The sequence below is a fragment of the Penicillium samsonianum genome (genome assembly GCF_028829775.1).
Source record: "Penicillium samsonianum strain IBT 33392 chromosome Unknown utg000004l_segment0_segment0, whole genome shotgun sequence".
In the NCBI taxonomy this organism is placed as follows: Eukaryota; Fungi; Ascomycota; class Eurotiomycetes; order Eurotiales; family Aspergillaceae; genus Penicillium; species Penicillium samsonianum.
This window is the reverse complement of record NW_026643262.1, coordinates 1,920,421-1,940,658: the sequence shown is the minus strand read 5'-3', so window position 1 is coordinate 1,940,658 and position 20,238 is coordinate 1,920,421. Positions and strand designations below refer to the sequence as shown.

Sequence of the window (20,238 nt, the reverse complement as noted above, 5' to 3'; positions counted from 1 at the left end):
TTATTCGGCTTACGACTCCCAATAGGTCTGATTATGTAGGGAAAGATCGGTTTCTTGTCTCTGTCTAAATGTTTGAGCACATTTATACAAACTATTTGTTCAACCTTTTAGGGCACGTTTTCCACTTTCCTCCTTACTCTTCCCATCCTACTTGATTTACTACATAGGTACCTTTCTACAATTTTGCAAATTATCCAAAGCATAAGCTTCGTTTTTTTTTGATTTCACAAAAAATAATGGGCATCGTAAGAACAGTGAAGAAAAGAAACCGAAATGTGTTCATCGTAAAAACAGAAAAGCAACCAAAAATCGAGTTTGTCGTAGAAACAGAAGATCAACCAGGATTGCGGGCACCGTAGAATCACAGAAAAAGCTAGTGGAGAGAAGCTCTCATGCTTACTCCTCCTCGCTGAGCGAGGTCTAGGAACAATCGCTATCACTGTCCTCCTCAGGCATGGGTGGAAGTGGTGGAGATGGAGTGGGATCACGGTGAGGCAGGTAGAAATCCAAGCATTGTCGGCAATTGCAGTCATGCACCTTGTGGTACAAGCGGAACCAAAGGCGTCGAAGATATTCGCGGCGTAGATCATCTTCCCATACCAACTTCTGTTCCCAACGGCGTTGTTCACTCTCGACCATCCTGGAATTTTCCACCGCTTCATTGTCGTCGTCGCTTAATCCATGCAAAGTCAGACTTCCAATCTGCATGGCCAACATATCAAACGCCTTCTTCACCACCGGATCGTGGATTCTGATGGTACAGTTGTTTCCGTCGGCGGTGATAGTTATACAACCGGATATGGTAGTAGAAATTTCATCTGTCATCACCATCAAATTCCGACATCTCTCTTCGAAGCACTTCCCCTCCTTCTCTTGGCGCCCTCGAATCAGTGTCCACATAGAGAGTGTGTTGTGGATTCGGCGTAGGAAGGATTGAATCAGCGAGACACTCTCCCTCCTGTGTCTCCACTAGAAAATTTCTCTAGCTCGGCAACGAAGTCATCTCTAGTTGCCTGGAAGTTCCTGATGGCAGAAGCCTGGAGGTCACTCTGCATGATGACGGTTGATGAAGATGGTGATCAAGGAGATCAAGGTTGAAGATGAAGAAGAAGGATACTTCAAATCGTGAGAGAATCCTTTTATACTCGAGCAATTGGGCTTGCTAGCATAGCAAATAGACATGACAATCATGTTTCTCTATCTGTGTACAGAGAGACAATAGACTAAGAGATAAAAAGATCTATAGACACCATCAGCTGGAGGAATAAAGCCGTTACATTCGAGATCTGAGTCCTTCAGTCAAAGCCGGACCTTTCATTCTTTACCTCTGCAAACACGAAGTATAGGCTTAGTGTCTTAGGGCAATCAAAACTATAAGAAGAACTCAATTATAGCAAAACAGTCGTCAACGCTCAACCATTCACGTAGGAATTGGGGAGGAATTGGGTTAGAGATCACTTACTATGTATGATACACTATATAGAGAGATATACGCGCGCAGATAGGTCTATATACAAATGGACAATGGGCTAAAGAATATAATGGATTTATATAAGCCATCTGATGAAGGCATACTACCAGTAGCAAGAGAGGAAGAAGAGCATGTTGATCTACCTACTGCCATAAAGCTCTCTTTATAGCTCCATGGGACAAAGGAGGTCTGACTAACGAGAGCAAGCAAGCAAAGCCTTACTGCCTTGCTGCCTAGATGCCACTACATCACCATCTACTAAGGGAATTAACTCAATCGTTCCAGCGCGTTATCACTGTTCTTTATTTATTTTGGACGCATAATTCAGTGCATATGACTATATTGATTATGTATCGATTCACAATACATATGTAATCAGACTGATTCACCTAGCATAACAAGTTCAATTTCTATCAGGCAAAAGAAGGCTGGAGCTTCCCACATGCTCGGTCTGCTAATCTCTCTTTCATGAGCACCTCATAAACATGCGATGCCCAAGAACAGCAGAACTTCCTTGTATCCTTCGGGTCGATAATTTCCTCGATTCCAAACGCATTTGCCGTACGCACAGGGTTCATCAGCCGTAGATACTCTTCTTCCAACTCTTGATACCGTTCCTCTTTCTTTCCAACCTTCTCGGCTTCACGGAGTTCATGTCGATGCCCGACCTCAATTCCGCCATCCAGAGGCAACGAACCCCATTGTCCAGACGGCCAAGCAACCTGCATAACCGGATCACGACAACCCAACATAACACCACCCGCCACACCAAATACACGCCGTGTAACCACGTTAAATACCGGAACAGTAGAACTGAAGTAAGCCTTGGCAAGCTCGACGCCCCAACGCATTGTCGCCGTGCGCTCAGCAACAGTTCCAATAGCATAGCCCGCTTCAAATACCATGTCAGCTCATTTCAAACGATCTGGGATGAAACATGATCACTTACGGACGTCCAAAAACTGCAGAATAGGCAGATTCATCACATCACACAACTTCAGCAGTCGCGTCAACTTCTGACTGCCAGCAGCATCCAATGCACCTCCATTCACCTCACAATTGAGCGAGATAATTCCAACAGGACGGCCACCCAGGCGAGCAAGACCACCAATGGCAGTGCGACCCCATAATGCTCCAATCTCAAACCAGGAGTCCTTATCAACTACAGAGGTGATAATTGAACGGGCATTGTACATGCGTGCTTGTCGTCGAGGGATGATACTCCGCAACGCAACATCCTCGCGTTCCTCCGAGTCAGTGCAGGGAATTGTGGGTGGTGCATCGCTCCCACTATTGGGGAGATAGCTCAGAACTACCCGCAGCTGCTCATAGCACTCTGCCTCATTGGCGGCGAGGTTATCAATCGTGCCGTTCATACAATGAACCATAGGCCCGCCCAAGTCTTGGAAGTCGAGGCCTTCTTCGAATGTTGCGCCCTCGACAACCTTCGGGCCTGCATTGAACAGTGCTCCGATGTCAGCTGCCATCACCGAGAAGTGGCAGGATACCACTCTCGCGGCGCCGAGTCCAATCTACATGACCGGTCAGTTCGGCTTGTACCAACCAATATCAAATGGCTAGATAAAGCAAAAAGGAAAAGGAAGATGGAAAGAAAATATCAGATAAACTCACCGCAGGTCCAACAACAGCCCCCAAATTTGGAATTCCCATATTCAACTGCTTAATAACATGCGGAAACGACGCAACATGAGGAAGATAACTCCACCCCTCCTTCCGAATCGTCGTCACACTCCCACCCCCAGAACTCCCATCAACAAGCTTAACAACCGGCACGCGCAGCGCAATAGCAAGTTTCTCCACATAAACTGTCTTGCCGGTACTCGCGCCGTCCGCATGTCCAGACCGGATACTGAAATCGTCAGCCGTGAGAAGGACCTTCCTGCCGCGAAGCAGTCCGGCGCCTTGGATGTTATTGCTAGGCACGAAGGAGACGGGCTTCTCGCGCATCGGCGCGGTCTTTTGCCATGTCACCGTACCGGAGACGGACCCGATTTCTTGGAAACTGTTGGGGTCTAGGAGTTGCTCGATGCGCTCGCGTACCCATAGCTTGCCTGCTTGTTTTTGGCGGACGTAGCCTCGGTTGTTGGGGTCTGGTTTTGCAGCTATTGCGCGAAGCGTTGCTAGTTGGCCTAGTACATCTGAGTGGTCTGCTGGGAGGCGGTTTGCTGTGGATTTTGATTTTGATTTGGGTTTTCTTGGTTGGTCTTTTAGTGGGGATATATGTGATGAGACCTGGTGTAGGCGGTCCGTGGCTTGGTCTTTGCCTGTTCTAGTTGGTGGGTTGTCGTTGTCTTTGGCCATGATGTATCAATTGATATGGATTGGTTTATTTTCTTTTGTTTTCCTTGTATACAGTGTAGACTTGGAGGTTGTTTAAGGATTTGGTCTACTGAGGGGGTGGGCAAACTGTCCGAGGGCCGAGGTCACCCACGTCGAGAGCTATAATTATATATCTTGTCGAATGGTGGAAGTATCTTTGCAATGAGATAACTAATGCTTTAATCTTTCAATTGATCTCATTTGAAATATATCCTAACTTATTTCGTCAATCTAGCTTGCTTGAGCTATTGCATTCAATTACCCCGGATTTCCCCCCTTTCACCCCAAATGTCATCCCCGCACTCACGGCCCATTAAACGATTGTTGGTCGCCAACAGGTATGAGCTTTTACGACAAAATAATATTACAAGATACTTACTTGATATTTGATAGAGGAGAGATTGCCGTTCGTATTCTCCATGCAGCACGAGAATTACCCGAGCCAGTCGAGACCTTCAGTCTGTACACATCAGACGACCGATCGCACTGCGATCTAGGGCGACCACAGCATGCAATTCAAATCCCATCAGCGTCATCATATCTCGACATTTCCCTCCTGGTAGAGCTAGCCCAAAAACACTCTATTGACGCCGTGCATCCCGGGTATGGATTCCTCAGCGAGAGCGCCGAATTCGCGCATCGCATGTGGCACGAAGCCGGAGCTACCGTCATAGGACCTGGATGGGAAAATCTCGCCCGAACGGGTGATAAACTGCAGGCAAAACAGCTAGCGCAGCAATGCGGCGTCCCCGTATTGGAAGCCATGAGCCAACCTACCACTAACGTGGACGAAGCGCGTGCGTTTGCTACGCAGGTTGGTTTCCCAGTTATGATCAAGGCTGTTGATGGTGGAGGCGGTCGCGGGATTCGGCTCGTTCGCGAGGAGCATGAGCTGGATAATAGTATCCAGAGAGCGATTGGCGAGTCGCCGTCTCGGACTGTCTTTGTTGAAAAGGCTGCTGTGGACGGATTCCATCATGTTGAGATTCAGATTATTGGTGATGGGACGGGTCAGGTGCGACATCTGTGGGAAAGAGATTGCAGCGCTCAGCGGCGGTTTCAGAAGGTGGTTGAATGCGCTCCGGCTTTGATGCGGGATAGAGCTTTGGTCGGTCGAGTGATCGAGTCTGCGCTCAAGATGGCAAGTGAAATCTGCTATCGGTCATTGGGTACGTTTGAGTTCCTGGTCAGTGAACAGCGCGAGGAATTCTACTTCTTGGAGGTGAACCCGCGGCTGCAAGTCGAGCACACCATTACGGAATCTATTAGTGGGATAGATCTGGTGCAGACACAGCTTCTTCTCGCCCAGGGATACACTTTAAATGAGCTGGGCCTCGGTGCTGAGGTCAACGCAAATCACCCTCCACCAAATGCCTTTTCAATCCAACTTAGACTGTGTGCTGAAGACCCTAGCAACGGGTTTTCTCTGAGCATTGGCAAAGTTACTGGATTTACCGTGCCTAGTGGCCATGGAATCCGCGTAGATACCCATGTCAATGTCTCTGGCCCCGCGCTGGTTGTGGGATCCAACTTTGACAATCTGTTGGCCAAGATAATCGTGACTGCGCCCACATGGGAAGCATCCGTTAGAAAGGCCCAGCGGGTCTTGGCTGATTCTAGGATTGACGGTGTGAAAACTAATATCAGTCTTCTACGAGGGATCGTGGCCCATTCTGATTTCATGGCCGGCAAAGTCGACACACAATGGCTTGGGCTCAACCTCGATGCAGTACTCCAGCAAGGGGAGAACATATCGAAGACTCTCATGGTTCTAGATGGTCCAGCCGGTCCTTCACAGCAATCAATCACCCAAAGTGGATTGCCAGCATCCAATCTCTTGTTCCGAAAAGGAGATGCATGGTCAATCACGTTGGAACCTCTGTCGAAGGATTCCCAGCAATCAGACAAAGTTGTCCACCATCTGCGCCTGTCTCGGGTACTACGCAATGAGTTCCCATCTTCACTAGCTGCCGAAGTTGAATATACGACTCCAACCTCGCAGGGCGCAATCCCCTATCGGATGCAACTCGAAACAACTACGACCGCTGCGTCAGCATTGGTGTCCTCGTCGCATCGGCGAGGTGATCCAAATAATTCCCACCATATCATCCTCCCTCTGTCCGGTAGATTGATTGAGATACTGGTGTCGGATGGAGAGGATGTTGTTGAAAATCAGGTCCTGGCTTTCGTCAAGCAGATGAAGATGGAGCTCGAAGTACGAAGCCCTCGAAGTGGTCGGGTCAAATGGGTTTATGAGATGGAGGATGAAGAGGAGGATGTCGCTGAGGGTATGCTTTTGGTCGAATTGGAGCCAAACAATGGGAAAGTAGAAGTCCGGGGTAAGTTATGATTCTGCGTTGGATAGACCAAAGTGCTTGGAGAAAATAGGTTATGGCATTGACACCCTGTACATATCAAATTGGCGAATCCCACATATCACCAACGAATCAGCTTGCAGATCCACTTGGTTTTCCAGCATCATTGGTCTAGTGGTAGAATTCGTCGTTGCCATCGACGAGGCCCGTGTTCGATTCACGGATGATGCACGTCTTTTTGTAGTTTTTAGACATGGAATCAATGAACTCAATAATCATCCGTATTAATGTTTTTTTTTGCATGTGCTTGTATAAGATGGTCTTTCTTCCAATTAAAATCCAAATCCGAGTTTGTATGTATTTACTTTTTGCAGTCCAAGGCAGACGGTCAAAAAAAGCGGTCACTTCTCAAAGTGACGTCACCGCCTTAGCCTTCCCATCGCCTACTCTTCCCTGTCTCCTCTGGCTTGACCCAGAGTAATTTTTCAGTATGGACGCCCTCGGTGTCTATGTGCTGACATTTAACTGTGCACGAAACTTTGTCGATGTCGACGTGTTCGCGGAACACTTCTTCGACGCACTCCCCGCGTCTGGTGCGGGGAGCTCCGCACCCGACCTGATTTTCCTCTCGCTACAAGAGATCGCACCTATTGCCTACTCGTTCCTCGGAGGATCCTATCTTTTACCCTACTTCGATGCCTTCCGCCGTGCTGTCCAGAAAGCCTCGGCACAAAAATGGGACCAGCACTATGTGAACTTCCTCACCGACAATACGGGAATGACAGGCCTGATGCTCTTCGCGCGCGATGACACTCTGGGCAAAATCGCCTGGAAGGACACAGCCCACGTCGGCCTCGGAGTTCAGGAAATGGGAAACAAAGGCGCTGTCGGGGCACGCCTGGGGTATGTGGTTGAAGGATACCCATCCAAGACCGTGGACCTCACTTTCGTCGCGGCCCATCTCGCTCCCATGGAGGATTCTTATGAGCAAAGGAACATGGACTGGAAGAGCATTGTCGAGCGCCTTGTATTCACACACGACAGCAAGAGACCAGCAGAGAGGTCAAGCGTGGACGAAAGCACCAGCCTTCTCGACGACGCTGCGTCGGCGCACGCGAAGGGCAGTCGCAGAGATCTCTTCGCGCCAAACGCCTACCTATTCCTTGCCGGAGACCTGAACTACCGCACGTCGAATATCGGACCCTCGACTCGGGAGATTGAACAATTCCCTCGCCGCAATGTCGACCTCGATAACCCCTCGCACTATTCCCACCTTCTGAAGAACGACCAGCTAGTGCGCGAGATGAGCTATGGCAGGACCTTCCACAGTCTGTCTGAGGCGCCGATAGATTTCCCTCCCACGTACAAATACTCGGACGCCGCGCGCGAAGCTGTCCGCCGGGGCTTGGACACTGGTGATCATGAATGGAAATGGTCGAATCACCGTTGGCCCAGCTGGTGCGATCGAGTCCTCTACCTCGATAAGCCCTGGGTTGGTGAAGCTGGAAAGGTCAAGCCGCTCGCTTACAATGCACTGCCTCTTTTCGCACAGTCAGATCATCGTCCCGTTGCGCTCATTGCATCGGTGCCGCTGCGGCCCTCTGATGCATCTTCAAACACTGAGAGCATACGAGCTGTGGCTCCGTTCTCTATCGATCCGAGTTGGAAAGCCAAGCGAGACATGGCGCGACGAAAGGAGATTGTGGTGGGTGCAGTTGCGTATCTGGGACTGACCAGGGAAGGAAATGGGCTGCTGCTCGCGTCGCTGCTAGGTATCGTCGGAGCGTGGTTCATTCTTCGATCTTTGCTGGAGGTTTGAGTGACGGTGTGGTGAACGGCGTTCGGAGACTTTCATTTTCATTCCTTTTTTTTTTTTATCTCTTGCCCTATCCTGTTGTCTCTTGGGTATTTTCGGAAGAATATCATGCAATGCTGCCTGTCGCCAGAACCGGTACTGGATGAACAAGCCCAGCTATTTCCCTTTCACCCTGCATAGTTTCCAAGCTTCCAAGGTTCGTAATCGGGGTTGCATCGACACCTGGGCAGCAGCCTCAATCGAATGTCCCGTGACGTCGCAGGGGGGTTGAACTCCCCGCATTTCTCTTCAAATTGGTCTATCAGGTCCATCAGATAACTCAATGGTCCGAGTTAACCGGCTGTAGTCCCAATTATGTACAATCAGACAATGCGGGTTGTAGATGTGGTTCCTCTTAGCAACAACCTAAACTAGATAATACTCTTTCCAAACGAAGTCACATGAACCGAGCCGATCCGAAACGGTCGGGATGCATTCTGCAGGTGAGAAATGGCGCTGAGGGGCGCCGTGGCTTGAATTATCGACAGGCGGATGAGGTCATATTTGGCTCTTGCTTTTCTCCAATCCTCCGAATATCGCTGATCTCTAGATTCTGCGGGAGGTTCCCATGACTGTGATGACTGGACTGAGACTGTAAGCTGCAGGGGAGCTGCACAGGTCTCTCTCTATCTCATCGGATATTACCGTTGCTGTCACTGCTGTCATAGTAAGGTTTTCCACCCTTCATCTGGGCACTCTCCTCCACTTTGTCACACCGGTATTTTTTTATTTTTTATTTTTTGGGCTGTGATGGTCCAGATGCCGAGGTAAATATTCGATTGTCTTCTAGACTCCCAAATATTTCTGTGCCTGAACTGTGGTCCACTAATTCTTTCACGGACCGCGACATCCGGCTGCAGTTGTCCTGGAAATACAAAGAGCTGTTATTGTGGGCTCTTTACAATATACATCATACCTAAGTAGTAAATTAGTATGTAGTAGTATGGTGTTGTAACACCAACCATTAACAAACGTGCGATAACGCATGGAACAGGCCACATGAACTGGTCAAGTGACTAGCAGAGAGCTTAATTTCCTGAATTCTCCAAGTTTTAAAAAAATCACGGCCACGTCTAGCCTTCACCGCGTGTACGACCTTACGAATTGCCAAGGGGGAAAGTGTGAAGATGAGGTTTCATAGAGGCGGTGTGTGGGCTATAAACGTGTATAGAGAGATCTAGACAGCTCAGACTTCTGGAATGCACAGCACAGCATTGGATCTGACAGTAAGCCCTGCATTTTGAGATTTCTTACTTTGGAATGTCTCTGGCTTGAGTGGGAAAGGAAAAAAAAGGAAAAAAAAGAAGAAAAAAAAAAATTGCCCGGGCTCCACAGCCTCCACAGGGATGAAAGGGAGAAACCATACAAATGTAGGACCAACTCAAAGGGCTATTGAATTGGATTGTTTCTAGTGAAGTTTCAAGGACTGGAATATGGGATTGTTATTGGTTTATACTGATATATGAGATAACGATCATCTAAGCATAGAGTAGAAGAATAGGGGGTTGGATATACAGTACGAGGTACCAATAATCAAAACAGAAAATGGGCAAAATATGTCATTGACAGGGCTGATCAGGAGAAAGTGGACAGCACAGAAGGATCAGAATGTTCCATGCAAACTTACAAACAGGCCTGAAACGGAAAATCGAGGGATCCCCTGAGTTCGGTGGAGATTTTTCCAGAACAAAACCAGAACAAACTACTCCATCCGAAAGGCCCAAGAGCCCAAGACCCAGCATTGGGGATCGAGGGGGCCGTCTTCAATTTGAAACATAGTACGTACGTACTCTATATAGTATACTAAAAGGCAATCAAAGAATAAAGTGAAGAAGTGAAAAAGTCACCAGGTCCCCAACATAATTATGTACAATCTACGACCTATTTTCATACTCTGTACGGAGTAGTGTTCATGGAAGTACTAAATCTGAAGCTTAACGGTTTGGTTTGCATTAGGCGATTTGCATTAGGCAGCTGTTTCAAAAATCTTGTCAGCTCCACCCGTCCCTGCAATATACATATGAGACTGCGAGTCATCCCGCGATCCTGATGATGCATCGTACCGTCTTTTTTTTTATATATGGCGGATCCTTCATTGGCCCCTTTCATGCACCGAAGACCAGCATTTGAGCCGATCAACCCGCATATTCGGGTCAAGGGATCATGATCGACCGATCTCTGCAGTTTTAGAATGTACTAAATGTGAAGCAAGTGGTATACATAGTTCTATAAAGATTAAAACACTAATATTCAAGAACGTTGGGAAAAAAGCCGGGAAGCACTGCCAAGTGTACCCAATGCTACTACCCAGAGTCCCGTCCAGAAATAATAAAAAAGACTCAAAAGGGTGATTCAGAGGGTTCGGCCAGTTAGAGAGAGATTAAAGAAAATAAAATATAAATATAAATAAAAAGGTAAATAATATAAAACAGTACGAAAAAAAAACAGAACTAATAATAATATAAAACATAAAGAAATAAAAATACATAAATAAAAATAATAAAAAACCAACCCCAGCAAACGGCCGTACCTAGGTAATAAATGGAACCCTAAAAATTCTAATCCTCCTATTTAACTGCCTGGAATTGTATTTGTTGGACTGTTTTACATGTCTAAGCCATCTTTTTGAGCCTCTAATATAAACCCGTCATCTTCTCCCTAGATCCTCTCTTTCTTCGTCTTCTCTCACTAGTTAACCTTGTGGCTGAATTTCTATTCTCACCTTGAACCTCCGACGTCATCGTGCTGTACTACACATTCTAGGCCTTGATCCTTATTCTCCGTTACATTTAATCTCGAAAAAGTATCTACTCTACTTTTTCCCTTCTTTTCTTCTCTCAAGATTCTTTGGGAATATCCGCCAACTCAACTCCCTTTGCCGATCAATATCCGCCAACTCAACTCTCTTTGCCGATCCACATTGATCTAAACAACGGTCAATATCAACCATGTATTCCTGCGCAAACTATCCCCGCGGATGCCGAGGCCGTGTCAACCGACAAGGAGCGAAGTGCTCTGACTGCGTTGTATGTGATCCCTAAAATTATATCTTTAAATCTATCTGCCTATGGAAAGAAAAGATTATTCAAAGGAAAGAATACAACCAAACTAACACCCTTGATAGTCTCTAAACTTGCGCCGTCCAGCTTTCGCGTCGCCATTCGCCCAACCACGCGATTACAAGCGAGCGCTGCCTTCAGAGCTCTTCGGCGAGCTTTCATCCAAGGCATCCGAGCCTGAGCTGTAATGAAAACGCAAAGCTCCCACATTCGGGACGGTCCGGAGAATACCCCGGCTCCTCGCTAGGTTGCTTCCTGCCGGCTGGGATTCACCTCGCATGATCAACGGCCGCTTCCTTTGTTCTTTCTTATCTGCCTCATTTCCTCTCTCTCTATCTCCAAATCTCTCATCTGCATCGCCGGGAGTTTCTTTGTTATATTCAGCGGCCGGCTACCATTTGCTTCGATGCCTAATTTCCTGGTTTTCTCATTCTACCTCGCCTCTTTGATCTCGTCCAAACTCTCTCTACATTGGCCGGGCTAATGAGTGAGCTTCCACGAATATCCTTTCGGAAACCGGGAAACTTGGCATGGACTTCGCGAACATTTCCTTTTTCGCTCTCTTGGGTTTGTTTCTAGGACAAAGAACGGCCCGCTCTTTTTTTGTTTTGCATGGAGGATAGATCGCTTTTTTTTTTGCATGGATACCTACGGACATGGATCTGCCACTGGAGGGCAGTGGCGCTGATGGATTGGGTTCTTTCAACCCTCCGGTTGATCGTTGATCGACCCCTTCTTTTCCTTGCGCATACGTGTGCTTTGATAATCTTGGTTTTGCTTTGGTTTTGGTTTTTATGCCCTATTTTTATGTTCTCTTTACCTGATGTTGACTCTTTTCTTTGTGAACGGTGATGCCATACCCCTCTGTTTTACTTGCGCTTCCTATCATATGACCATTCCCCCTAGTGCTATATACCTATTTACAGTATTCAACTGTTATGTCTTGATATTCTCATCCTATCTCGTTCCTGCTTCAACAATCTATGTTGTAGAAGTAAATTCAGAATACTCAGCCCTGTGGGCAAGATCCCTAGTCTATTCTCAAACCCGATACCCACCTTCCTACCCAATCCATGCAGTAGCGCGTTCGTGTCTAAATGTATATACGCTCAGCCGCAGTGCCGCGGGGGCTGTGAAGTGTTTCGGCCCCGAAACCCCTCTCTCTCTCACCCGTCGTGGAGACCCGGCACCCGGCTAATCCTCTTCGCTAACAGTTTTCAGCCGCAATAACACCCGCATCTCACATTGAAACAGACCTCCTAGCCCCAACAGACCAAAAAAAGAAAATACCCCAAGTTTAGAAATCCACTCGTGCACACACCCCGCCCATCCTTCAGCTCACTCAACACCCAGAACTCGCACGGGGGTTGCCTTCCTCCATCAGCCCTCAGCCCATCCATATCCGTCGTGTCGCATCATCCCCCCGAATCCGCTGCGCAATGCCGAGCCCAACCTTGAAACCCTTGTAGCTAATCCCCGTCAGAATCTAGACCTCGCCAGCCCGAATCTACAGATCTGCGCCTTGGTAGATGTGCGGGTGGCATGCTCTTTCTCGTCGTCAGTGGTTGGGGGCCATGTTTCACGCGGGTTACGGGTTAGGCAGTAATGGCATTTGTGCGAGGCTTAGTACGACCTACGCCGTCGATCATTCGGGTTTTGTTCATAGCTCGCCCGATGCAGGGGTTACCCTTGTCTTGGTGGGCGCACACACACATGCAGATACAATGCACAAGCTCTTGCGGGTGGTATTGGATTGACGCCGTTATGGCTTGATATGATTATCTACCGGAGAGTTAGCTTTTTTTTTTGGCGAAGGTTGTGAAGGTCATGTGGTGTTGCGGGTGTTTTGGGGGCGATCTAGACTGAGCTGGGCCTGGCTTCTTTCGGAGAATTAAGGGCTCCGATGGTTTTTGCAATATACGATATACGATGTGTGATGTACATACAATAATGCCTTTTTACTGGGAACGTAGATAGGGCATGTCATACCTTGCTGACTACTACTATTCAAGAAATGGGGGAAAAGGGGGGCCGCCTACTCCGTAGGAGAATACAGAATACCAAAGAAAAAGAACCATGTCGATCGCTTGTCTCAGAGATAGATAGTTCCACTCTGTGTGTTTTGTCCACATCTGAAACTATTGTCTATATTATCTATATTATTGTAAGCTAGACAGTCCCCTCGGGCAAGACTACGGCCCGGGGGCCAACCAAACAGCAGAATGAACAGGGGATCAGGGGGCAAGAAAAAGATACTCAAAAAGAAGAACAGGAAAAAAAAAGAGAAACACAAAACCCACATTCCACAGTCGGATTCTGTCAAATTTGGGCTCCATTGAATCTAAAACAAAGCCCAGTGGAATAAGCTAACTAAGGAGCCTAGTGTTAAGAGGCGCTTCTAGCCGCTTCTACTGGCCTTCTATGCTGTTTCTCTTTTTGTTCTCTAGAGTTTGAAATTTCAAGCCCCTTTTTTCTCTGTTTTGCTCGGTATTGGGGGTATTTTTCTACGCTCAGCCACATTCGTAGCGGATCGATCGCTGTTTCAGGAACTGTGGGGAATTTGGCACGTTCCATCTCCACGGGATTCTGCTGTTGAGAACGATGCCCTAGCTCGTTTAGAATTGCTGCGATCTATTGATCGCTGTGGGAAGAATAATCGATAATCGGTGTGGCGTTGCATTTCCCGTTGACACTTGGGTAAATATTGAATTCTGGTTGATATTGTCCCGATGTCTTGCGGATTATTTTGCCGGGCACTATATTTACAGATTTGACATATTGGGTCACATGCTTAAACTTACTAGAGTAAGTACCTACCTAGAAGAGAGTGCCAATCCTAAAGGATTACTTTCTTAATTACCTAGATTAATGCTATATTAACTTGTCTCCCTAATATCCCGACACAGTGACAACATGTCGCGCAGTAGCCGCGACAGGGTAGCCAATCCTCACCAAGATTAGAAAATAGATTGGATTTCGAAAAGTCTAGAAGGAAGTCTAGAACGGGGGTGGAAAAAGGGATTCAAATCAAAGACCCGTGAGCTTGCCTATGTCCAACAATCGAGCCAAAGTGGATATCGGGCGTTGTTGCATGTCAGCCGAACACGAACACTCAATATCCACCGTGCCCTATAAGCGTTCGAAGACTCCCGTTTGAACCTCTAATCCGATACGGAAGTGTCAAACTGTCAAACAGGGCCGTCGTGGAGATGTACTCGATCGGATCTACAGGGCATACGCCTCTCGGCTAATAACTACTAATTTGTTATTAGTCCCGGTCAGCTCTATCAAGATATCGTGGATGCTTGAAATTGGTGGCTTTGTTCTAATGGTTTGGCCTCTTCAAGTCCACTATGAGCTGTCCCAGAGGGGTTTCTATTGATACCAGTGGCTTCGTATTGACCCGACTCTAATTAAGTATATTTATGGTATGATGTTTCTCCCCAGGACCTCATGATCGACCATACGGGGAATAGATGGAACTATGCAATAATATTTAATTCCCAATATGAGATATTGAACCAGCCTCACACATAAGCAGTTGGTCTGGAACGCGCCTTCGGGTTGAGATGATAAGCGCGGGACGTTACTCGGTAAGTGTTTCCAAGGTTGGCCCCCTGGTTAAGAGCCGCTTTGGGGCGTAGATCCTTTAATCTCGGGTTCTAGGGTGGTCGGGCACGTTACGTGGACACCGGCACTTAGCGGAAGAAATTTGCGATGAATAGATTGTTTTTGCCGACGGGTGCCAATCAATATGCTGGGCCTTAGTTTGATATTAGTTGACATTTTATATGTTACGCTTTCCTGGTGGATCATCGGAGCTCGCGAGTGGAGATTACAGTCTATAGAGAGGCTCGGAATTAAATTTGTGCCTTCAAGACGACATCTAGATGTTTCTAGAAAGGGTAATCATCTACACGTTCAAAATCTGCCGGCACACCCATTGTGCGGTCTTTGTGTGGAGTGTCCAATCTCGCTCGTCTTCCAAAGTTTCGCTGTCGCTTGCTTCGGTGCCATGCCCACCTGCGTGACAGGCCTTTCCAAGTGCCTCAAAAACAACAACCTGATCTCTCATATATTTATCTAGACAAGCTGTCTTAATGGTGGAGGCAAGTTTCTGATCTGGGTTGGCATTTGGGTTCTCGTTTGAGATTTCCCCGATGAACCCTTCCACACATCGGCGGACTAGATCTGCAGCCGCAGAAAATGCTATCTCATTTTGAGAATCACGCCGAAGGTCATGATTTGGCAGTTGTTTTCGCTTTCCTTTGTTCTTTGACTTGGGCTGGCGATCGCCCCCCATGCTGCCGAGAATATCGTGTCCTATTCTGAAGCCTGAGGAGGTATGGGCCACCAGAAGGATATATACGTGACTGCGGTGATTTGTAGCTTCCGATGTGTGTATTTCGATGGGAACTGGTGCATCTTTGGCTGAAGATTTGCTGGGAGAGTTCTCTTCAGGTAGAGGCGAATTAGATCGTTTAGCAAATATAGACGGATCCAGCTTTCTCGTTTCCCGGCGGAGAGTGTGTTGAGTGACTTGTTCGATAAACTGCCGAATAGTACTCCCCGTGTCGTCTTCTGCGTTGGCGTTTAGGGTGGGTTGATCAGGTGCTAGCACTGTGATATCAATTTGCGTGACTTTCCCGCGTTTGTGATCCATTAAATTAATCAGTGGGAAGCTGCACAGAGGCCTGGCTGTCCGTTCTTTTTCCGATGACTCCTTGGATTGATTTCGGCCATCTGAAGTATTTCCAGATCCGAGTGTATGTATGAGAAAAGTGACTGCTCCAAGATCAACCGGCCCCGTTGTCCAGCCGCGCTTGTGAAGGATAATGGACAGGGGAGGAAGTCCAAGTTTGGCGAAATTGGGCGCGATAACTTGCGCTGCATAGTCATATGATGGAGAATAAGTAGCGTTGGTTCCACCAGTTATGTTCACTTTCACAAAGGGAGCAGCCGCCTGCGATCCAACATGAAGCAGATACGGGTAGAGGGCCTGGAAGACGAGAAAAATGGCACCGGCAGTCGTGAGCTTGATCTCGTATGCAGACTTTACAGTGACTTGTGACAAGTCCAGGAGCGGACCGCTTTTCGATCTGGTTGATTGCGGAAAGAAGTTCAAGGACTGGGAGCCAACCTCGCCTCCAGATACTTTGCTGCCGCTAATCTCGGCCAACAGCTGCACTGCTGCAGCATGTGATCGCTTAAGCCCCTTCTTCCCCTCTCTGTTCCCGCGAACATGATCAATGCTAACTGGACGACCAGTCAATGCAGACAGTCCGATAGCAATGCGAACCAACTGCCCACCTCCTTCCAGGGTTTTGCCGTTCAAATAGACATGGTTTAATTTGGATGAAGCCATTTCAGGCAATTTGAGTTATACGCTGAGATGTTGTGATCCCTCGAGAATTTGTGCGAAAACAATTAACATATTCATTTCGATCAGTCTCACTTCCAGTTGGTCTTGAGTCAGATCCGAAGGCTGCGTCATCTTGGCGTGAGTCACGGCCAGTCTAGATCGGGTTCTCAGCGCTTAGCGAAGGCTTAACTCTGCAGGGGAGAAGGAAATAGAAATTTACCTGAGGAATTTGGTGAAATGGATGAAATAGATGTAGCGGAGATGGAAGTTGCCATGAAGCTATTTCGCACCTTCCGTACTGGTGATGAGTACTTCCTTCCATGACCTCGCAAGTATCTCGTCTTGAATCTTCCCTCTTCAAATCCCCCAATCCCTTCTTCTGTGAATCCATTCTTCTCTCAATACTTCTGTAGGTATATACTCTGCAGACATTTTGTAACATGTTTTCCTCTACATCCAATACACACAACCTTAGAAGGTCCATGTCCACCCGCTCAATACGAAAACCGCGACAACCAGCCCCGGAGATCCCCGATGCTGCCATTCAGCATGCAGCAGCTGCAGCTGCAGCTTCACGAGCAATGCGCTCGAGTCACAGCTCGTCTCGGGAGTCGAAAAACTCATACGAACGACTAGGAGGTCCAGGAAATGTTGCCATCCCTCGAAGGCGTCCCGGATCGAGTCTTCGGAGCACTGATGATAGTTCGTCGGTCGGCCAGACTGACTTGCCTAAAGTTCCAAACCCTCGTCAGTCCAAAGAATTAACCGGTGTATCGGCTCGAGCCCATTGCTTCGATGACCCTGCCGCCCTGCCGCCTATCACGGAACTCGACGGACTTGATGGACGAGACAGCTCAGTTCCCTCTTCATATCGCCGGTTGCGCAAAGCCAAGTCAATGTTTTCGACCAGGCAGCGGACTTCACAGACCCCATATGGAGTGCCTCCCCTCCCTTGCGGTGATCCCCTTGATCCCGAGCGCAGTCCTGGATTTCAGCTGCCACGAACAATGAGACGATCCATGTCTTTTCTTCGAGGAAGTTATCAATCCACGCAAGTCGGTCCAACTGCTAAGGGTCATGATGCAGCTATTCAGCTTGCTCGTAGCCAATTCGCCCAGGATCCCGAGGGAAGAGGTGTTCAGACTCGCCGGTCATATTTCTTGCTCAGACGCAAGAAGGAGAACAGGCCATTTCGAAAGTCGTTCCGGGCCATGAGTGAAGGTGGCTTTGATACCGGGGGTTCTCATAAATCTCGGTCTTTTTCAAATTCGATTAAAAGCAAGTTCAGACGTGTGTTTGGATTTTCCAAGCTCGCGGATCAGCAATATGTGCCACACGGTAACCCAGATGGCGCTGAGGCATCTGTGGTGACTCCAGTTGGGAGAATGATGGAAGAATCCTCTCCACACAAACTTACAGCCACTGAGGACGGCATTGATCCCAACTATTTCCAGTCAATGCCCGAGTCTTCCAGCCGCGATAGTCTCTGCACTTCCAACTCGCGCGTCACTAGTTGGGCTGATTCAACCATACCAAACACAGTTACGACCAGGAAGCCAGGACATCGCCAATCTCTGTCTTTGATCAGAGAGGATGGGGATTTGGATCAGCAAATACCACGGACGCCTACAATGGATGATACCGAAAATCAATCTCCTTTGGGTGTGAGAGCAAACCCTCATCGAATTAGCATTGTTGACAGTCAAGATTTGTACACTGCATTGATGAAACAGATAGGCCAGAATTCCCTGTCCGATCCCAGCGAGGAGGTGGTCTTCGGCAATGTGTCCCAGCATCTTGTGGTCCCAGAGCGGGCGAATTCGGCCTACTCCCAACGTGGCCGACGCAGTATCCGTCATGTCCCAAGCCAAGAATCCTCGACCTCGCCCGGTTCATTCGCAACAGCGCGTGGTGGCGATCAACCAAGTCCACGAAAGTATCCGCGCTCAGCTAGGTCGATGCAAGTTTCTCGGGGCATGCCGCCTCAGGTGCCAAATCAACATATGACTGCTGTTTCAGACGAAAAGTCGTCGCATTCAACGTACACTCTGAGCGAGGAATCGGATGATGATAGTGGTAGTGTTATTGTTTCTCGCCTTCGGGTCTCGAAAAGGGATATTGTTTCCCCAAGTGTCTATTCCCGGACCACCAGTGGCCATACCCCAGCAAGAACTGACAATGCCGACATGGGCGTCCATGATGAACCAGGAACAGCGACCATCTTTACTCCACAGCGGACAACATACAGATCACCCAAGCGTGCCAATCGGGTTTCATCTCCCGCACCTCATGTACATCCCAGTGCAGACTGGCAGCAATGGATGAGTTCACAGATCGAAAGAATTGAGCAGGCAAGCCCCACAAGGGAGCACATCAGAGAAGATGCACAATACCAGGACGATGATGAGTACTTTACCAGCATAGCTCGACAAGCTCCTGTCGCTGTTTCCGCTCCCGCTTCAGCAACTCTACGAAAGGTTCCACACAGCCAAAGTATCACTGAGCGCCAAGCTTCGGCTGAGAACAAAGTCCCGCCAGAGAGCAATTTCTCCCGTCCATTAATCCAGGCTTCCGGCATGCGAACCATCATGCCATTACAGACAACTAAGTCGGAAAATATGGCGCACGCTCACGCTAACTCATTGTCCATGGATACCGCTGCTAAGTCTGGTGAAAACGTTTCACCCAAGCCATTCCCCGTTGCTTGTAATCAAGAACCATCGCCAATTCGACTGAGATCCGGAAACATGCAGCCACCAGAGTCCCCAACCCCCAAGGGAGTGGGAGCAAAGCGATCCTGGACCAAAGAGCAACAGCGACGTTATTCAGCCAGGCGTGCTCCGATCTCCCAAGATAGCAGAATCAATCACTTCCGGTCCATGCGCACCCAACGAGACAACCGTACAAACAATGAGAACGCGAGGCAGCAGGATGAGTATAATGGCATGATGGAGAGCTACCACCAACTTCAAGACATTCATTCCACGATCTCTAGCAAGCGCATGGTGGATATATTCTTGGACAGTCGCCGTCGACAAATGGGTGAAGTCACTGACAACAATACAACCACAGACGCTTTTCTTTGAATCTGGGAGACTGACTCTTTTTGCTATTGGAATACCTCGGTGTGTGTTTCATTTTTTGCTCTGTCATATTCTTTCGGAGATCCTGACCACTCATTCACTCATTCATTCATCCGTCACTTTTGGGACATGTATACTAAAGCTCCGGGTTGGAGTTGGGCAGTTTGTTTACCTGATATGGAAGCATGGAAGTAGCTATTGTTATTTTTTATTATTTCCACCCGATACAAAAGAATTCAGCCCCATTCATTCAATATTCAGCTTGTTTGAAGGAATAAAATAGCGATAGGAAAAAAGCAACAAAGCAAAAAAAGAAATCTCTCCCTCGGGGAATCGAACCCCGGTCTCCCGCGCTTATCGGTATTAATGACAAGCGGAAATCATCACCACTAGACCAAGGAAGATGCGATGGTCGAGTTACTGCTCGGCCACTTGGCTGGTTGATGGCAATATTTGCCCATTTTGACCCCATGATCAAAAACTAAAGAAACATCCAGATCGTAGTCAAATCAAAATAATTGTGGAAGATTCAATCAATAATTTACTTAGGCAACTGTTGAAGCAAACCTCTTTCTCTGGTTTAGAGCTCCACAGGCAAATCCGAACGTATTTAATAGCGGGGGAAAACCGTAAAACAGAAAAACATGAAGCTCGATATATATCTGTCAATTGTGCTGTAGCAGCGAACACCAACCGCGAATTGTGTTGAATTAACCTGGCTTCAATTGCTATAGTCATGAGCTCTCATGAAAG

At 47.9% G+C, this 20,238-nt stretch overlaps 8 protein-coding genes across 8 annotated transcripts; 5 read left to right on the top strand and 3 right to left on the bottom strand.

The window, feature by feature from the left end:
* Window positions 1-420: 420 nt before the first annotated feature.
* On the bottom strand, window positions 421-900 carry N7471_007652 (uncharacterized protein; the record flags this gene model as incomplete). Its single annotated transcript, XM_057280371.1, has 1 exon — window positions 421-900. The coding sequence occupies one exon, from the start codon at window positions 898-900 to the stop codon at window positions 421-423; it is 480 nt and encodes a 159-aa protein (XP_057134631.1).
* A 984-nt stretch (window positions 901-1,884) lies between these two features.
* N7471_007651 (uncharacterized protein) lies at window positions 1,885-3,793 on the bottom strand (the record flags this gene model as incomplete). The annotated part of the gene is made up of 3 exons (XM_057280370.1): window positions 1,885-2,363; window positions 2,421-3,003; window positions 3,104-3,793. The coding sequence occupies 3 exons, from the start codon at window positions 3,791-3,793 to the stop codon at window positions 1,885-1,887; spliced, it is 1,752 nt and encodes a 583-aa protein (XP_057134630.1).
* Window positions 3,794-4,099: 306 nt separating this feature from the next.
* Window positions 4,100-6,161, top strand: N7471_007650 (putative pyruvate carboxylase; the record flags this gene model as incomplete). The annotated part of the gene is made up of 2 exons (XM_057280369.1): window positions 4,100-4,149; window positions 4,205-6,161. The coding sequence occupies 2 exons, from the start codon at window positions 4,100-4,102 to the stop codon at window positions 6,159-6,161; spliced, it is 2,007 nt and encodes a 668-aa protein (XP_057134629.1).
* Window positions 6,162-6,616: 455 nt separating this feature from the next.
* N7471_007649 (putative inositol 5-phosphatase) lies at window positions 6,617-7,945 on the top strand (the record flags this gene model as incomplete). The annotated part of the gene is made up of 1 exon (XM_057280368.1): window positions 6,617-7,945. The coding sequence occupies one exon, from the start codon at window positions 6,617-6,619 to the stop codon at window positions 7,943-7,945; it is 1,329 nt and encodes a 442-aa protein (XP_057134628.1).
* Window positions 7,946-10,929: 2,984 nt separating this feature from the next.
* N7471_007648 (uncharacterized protein) lies at window positions 10,930-11,228 on the top strand (the record flags this gene model as incomplete). Its single annotated transcript, XM_057280367.1, has 2 exons — window positions 10,930-11,007; window positions 11,106-11,228. 2 exons carry the CDS (start codon window positions 10,930-10,932, stop codon window positions 11,226-11,228), a joined length of 201 nt encoding a protein of 66 aa, XP_057134627.1.
* Window positions 11,229-14,953: 3,725 nt separating this feature from the next.
* On the bottom strand, window positions 14,954-16,405 carry N7471_007647 (putative RNA 3'-terminal phosphate cyclase; the record flags this gene model as incomplete). The annotated part of the gene is made up of 1 exon (XM_057280366.1): window positions 14,954-16,405. One exon carries the CDS (start codon window positions 16,403-16,405, stop codon window positions 14,954-14,956), a length of 1,452 nt encoding a protein of 483 aa, XP_057134626.1.
* Window positions 16,406-16,884: 479 nt separating this feature from the next.
* On the top strand, window positions 16,885-19,488 carry N7471_007646 (uncharacterized protein; the record flags this gene model as incomplete). The annotated part of the gene is made up of 1 exon (XM_057280365.1): window positions 16,885-19,488. One exon carries the CDS (start codon window positions 16,885-16,887, stop codon window positions 19,486-19,488), a length of 2,604 nt encoding a protein of 867 aa, XP_057134625.1.
* Window positions 19,489-19,662: 174 nt separating this feature from the next.
* On the top strand, window positions 19,663-19,970 carry N7471_007645 (uncharacterized protein; the record flags this gene model as incomplete). The annotated part of the gene is made up of 2 exons (XM_057280364.1): window positions 19,663-19,676; window positions 19,775-19,970. 2 exons carry the CDS (start codon window positions 19,663-19,665, stop codon window positions 19,968-19,970), a joined length of 210 nt encoding a protein of 69 aa, XP_057134624.1.
* Between the last annotated feature and the right edge of the window lie 268 nt (window positions 19,971-20,238).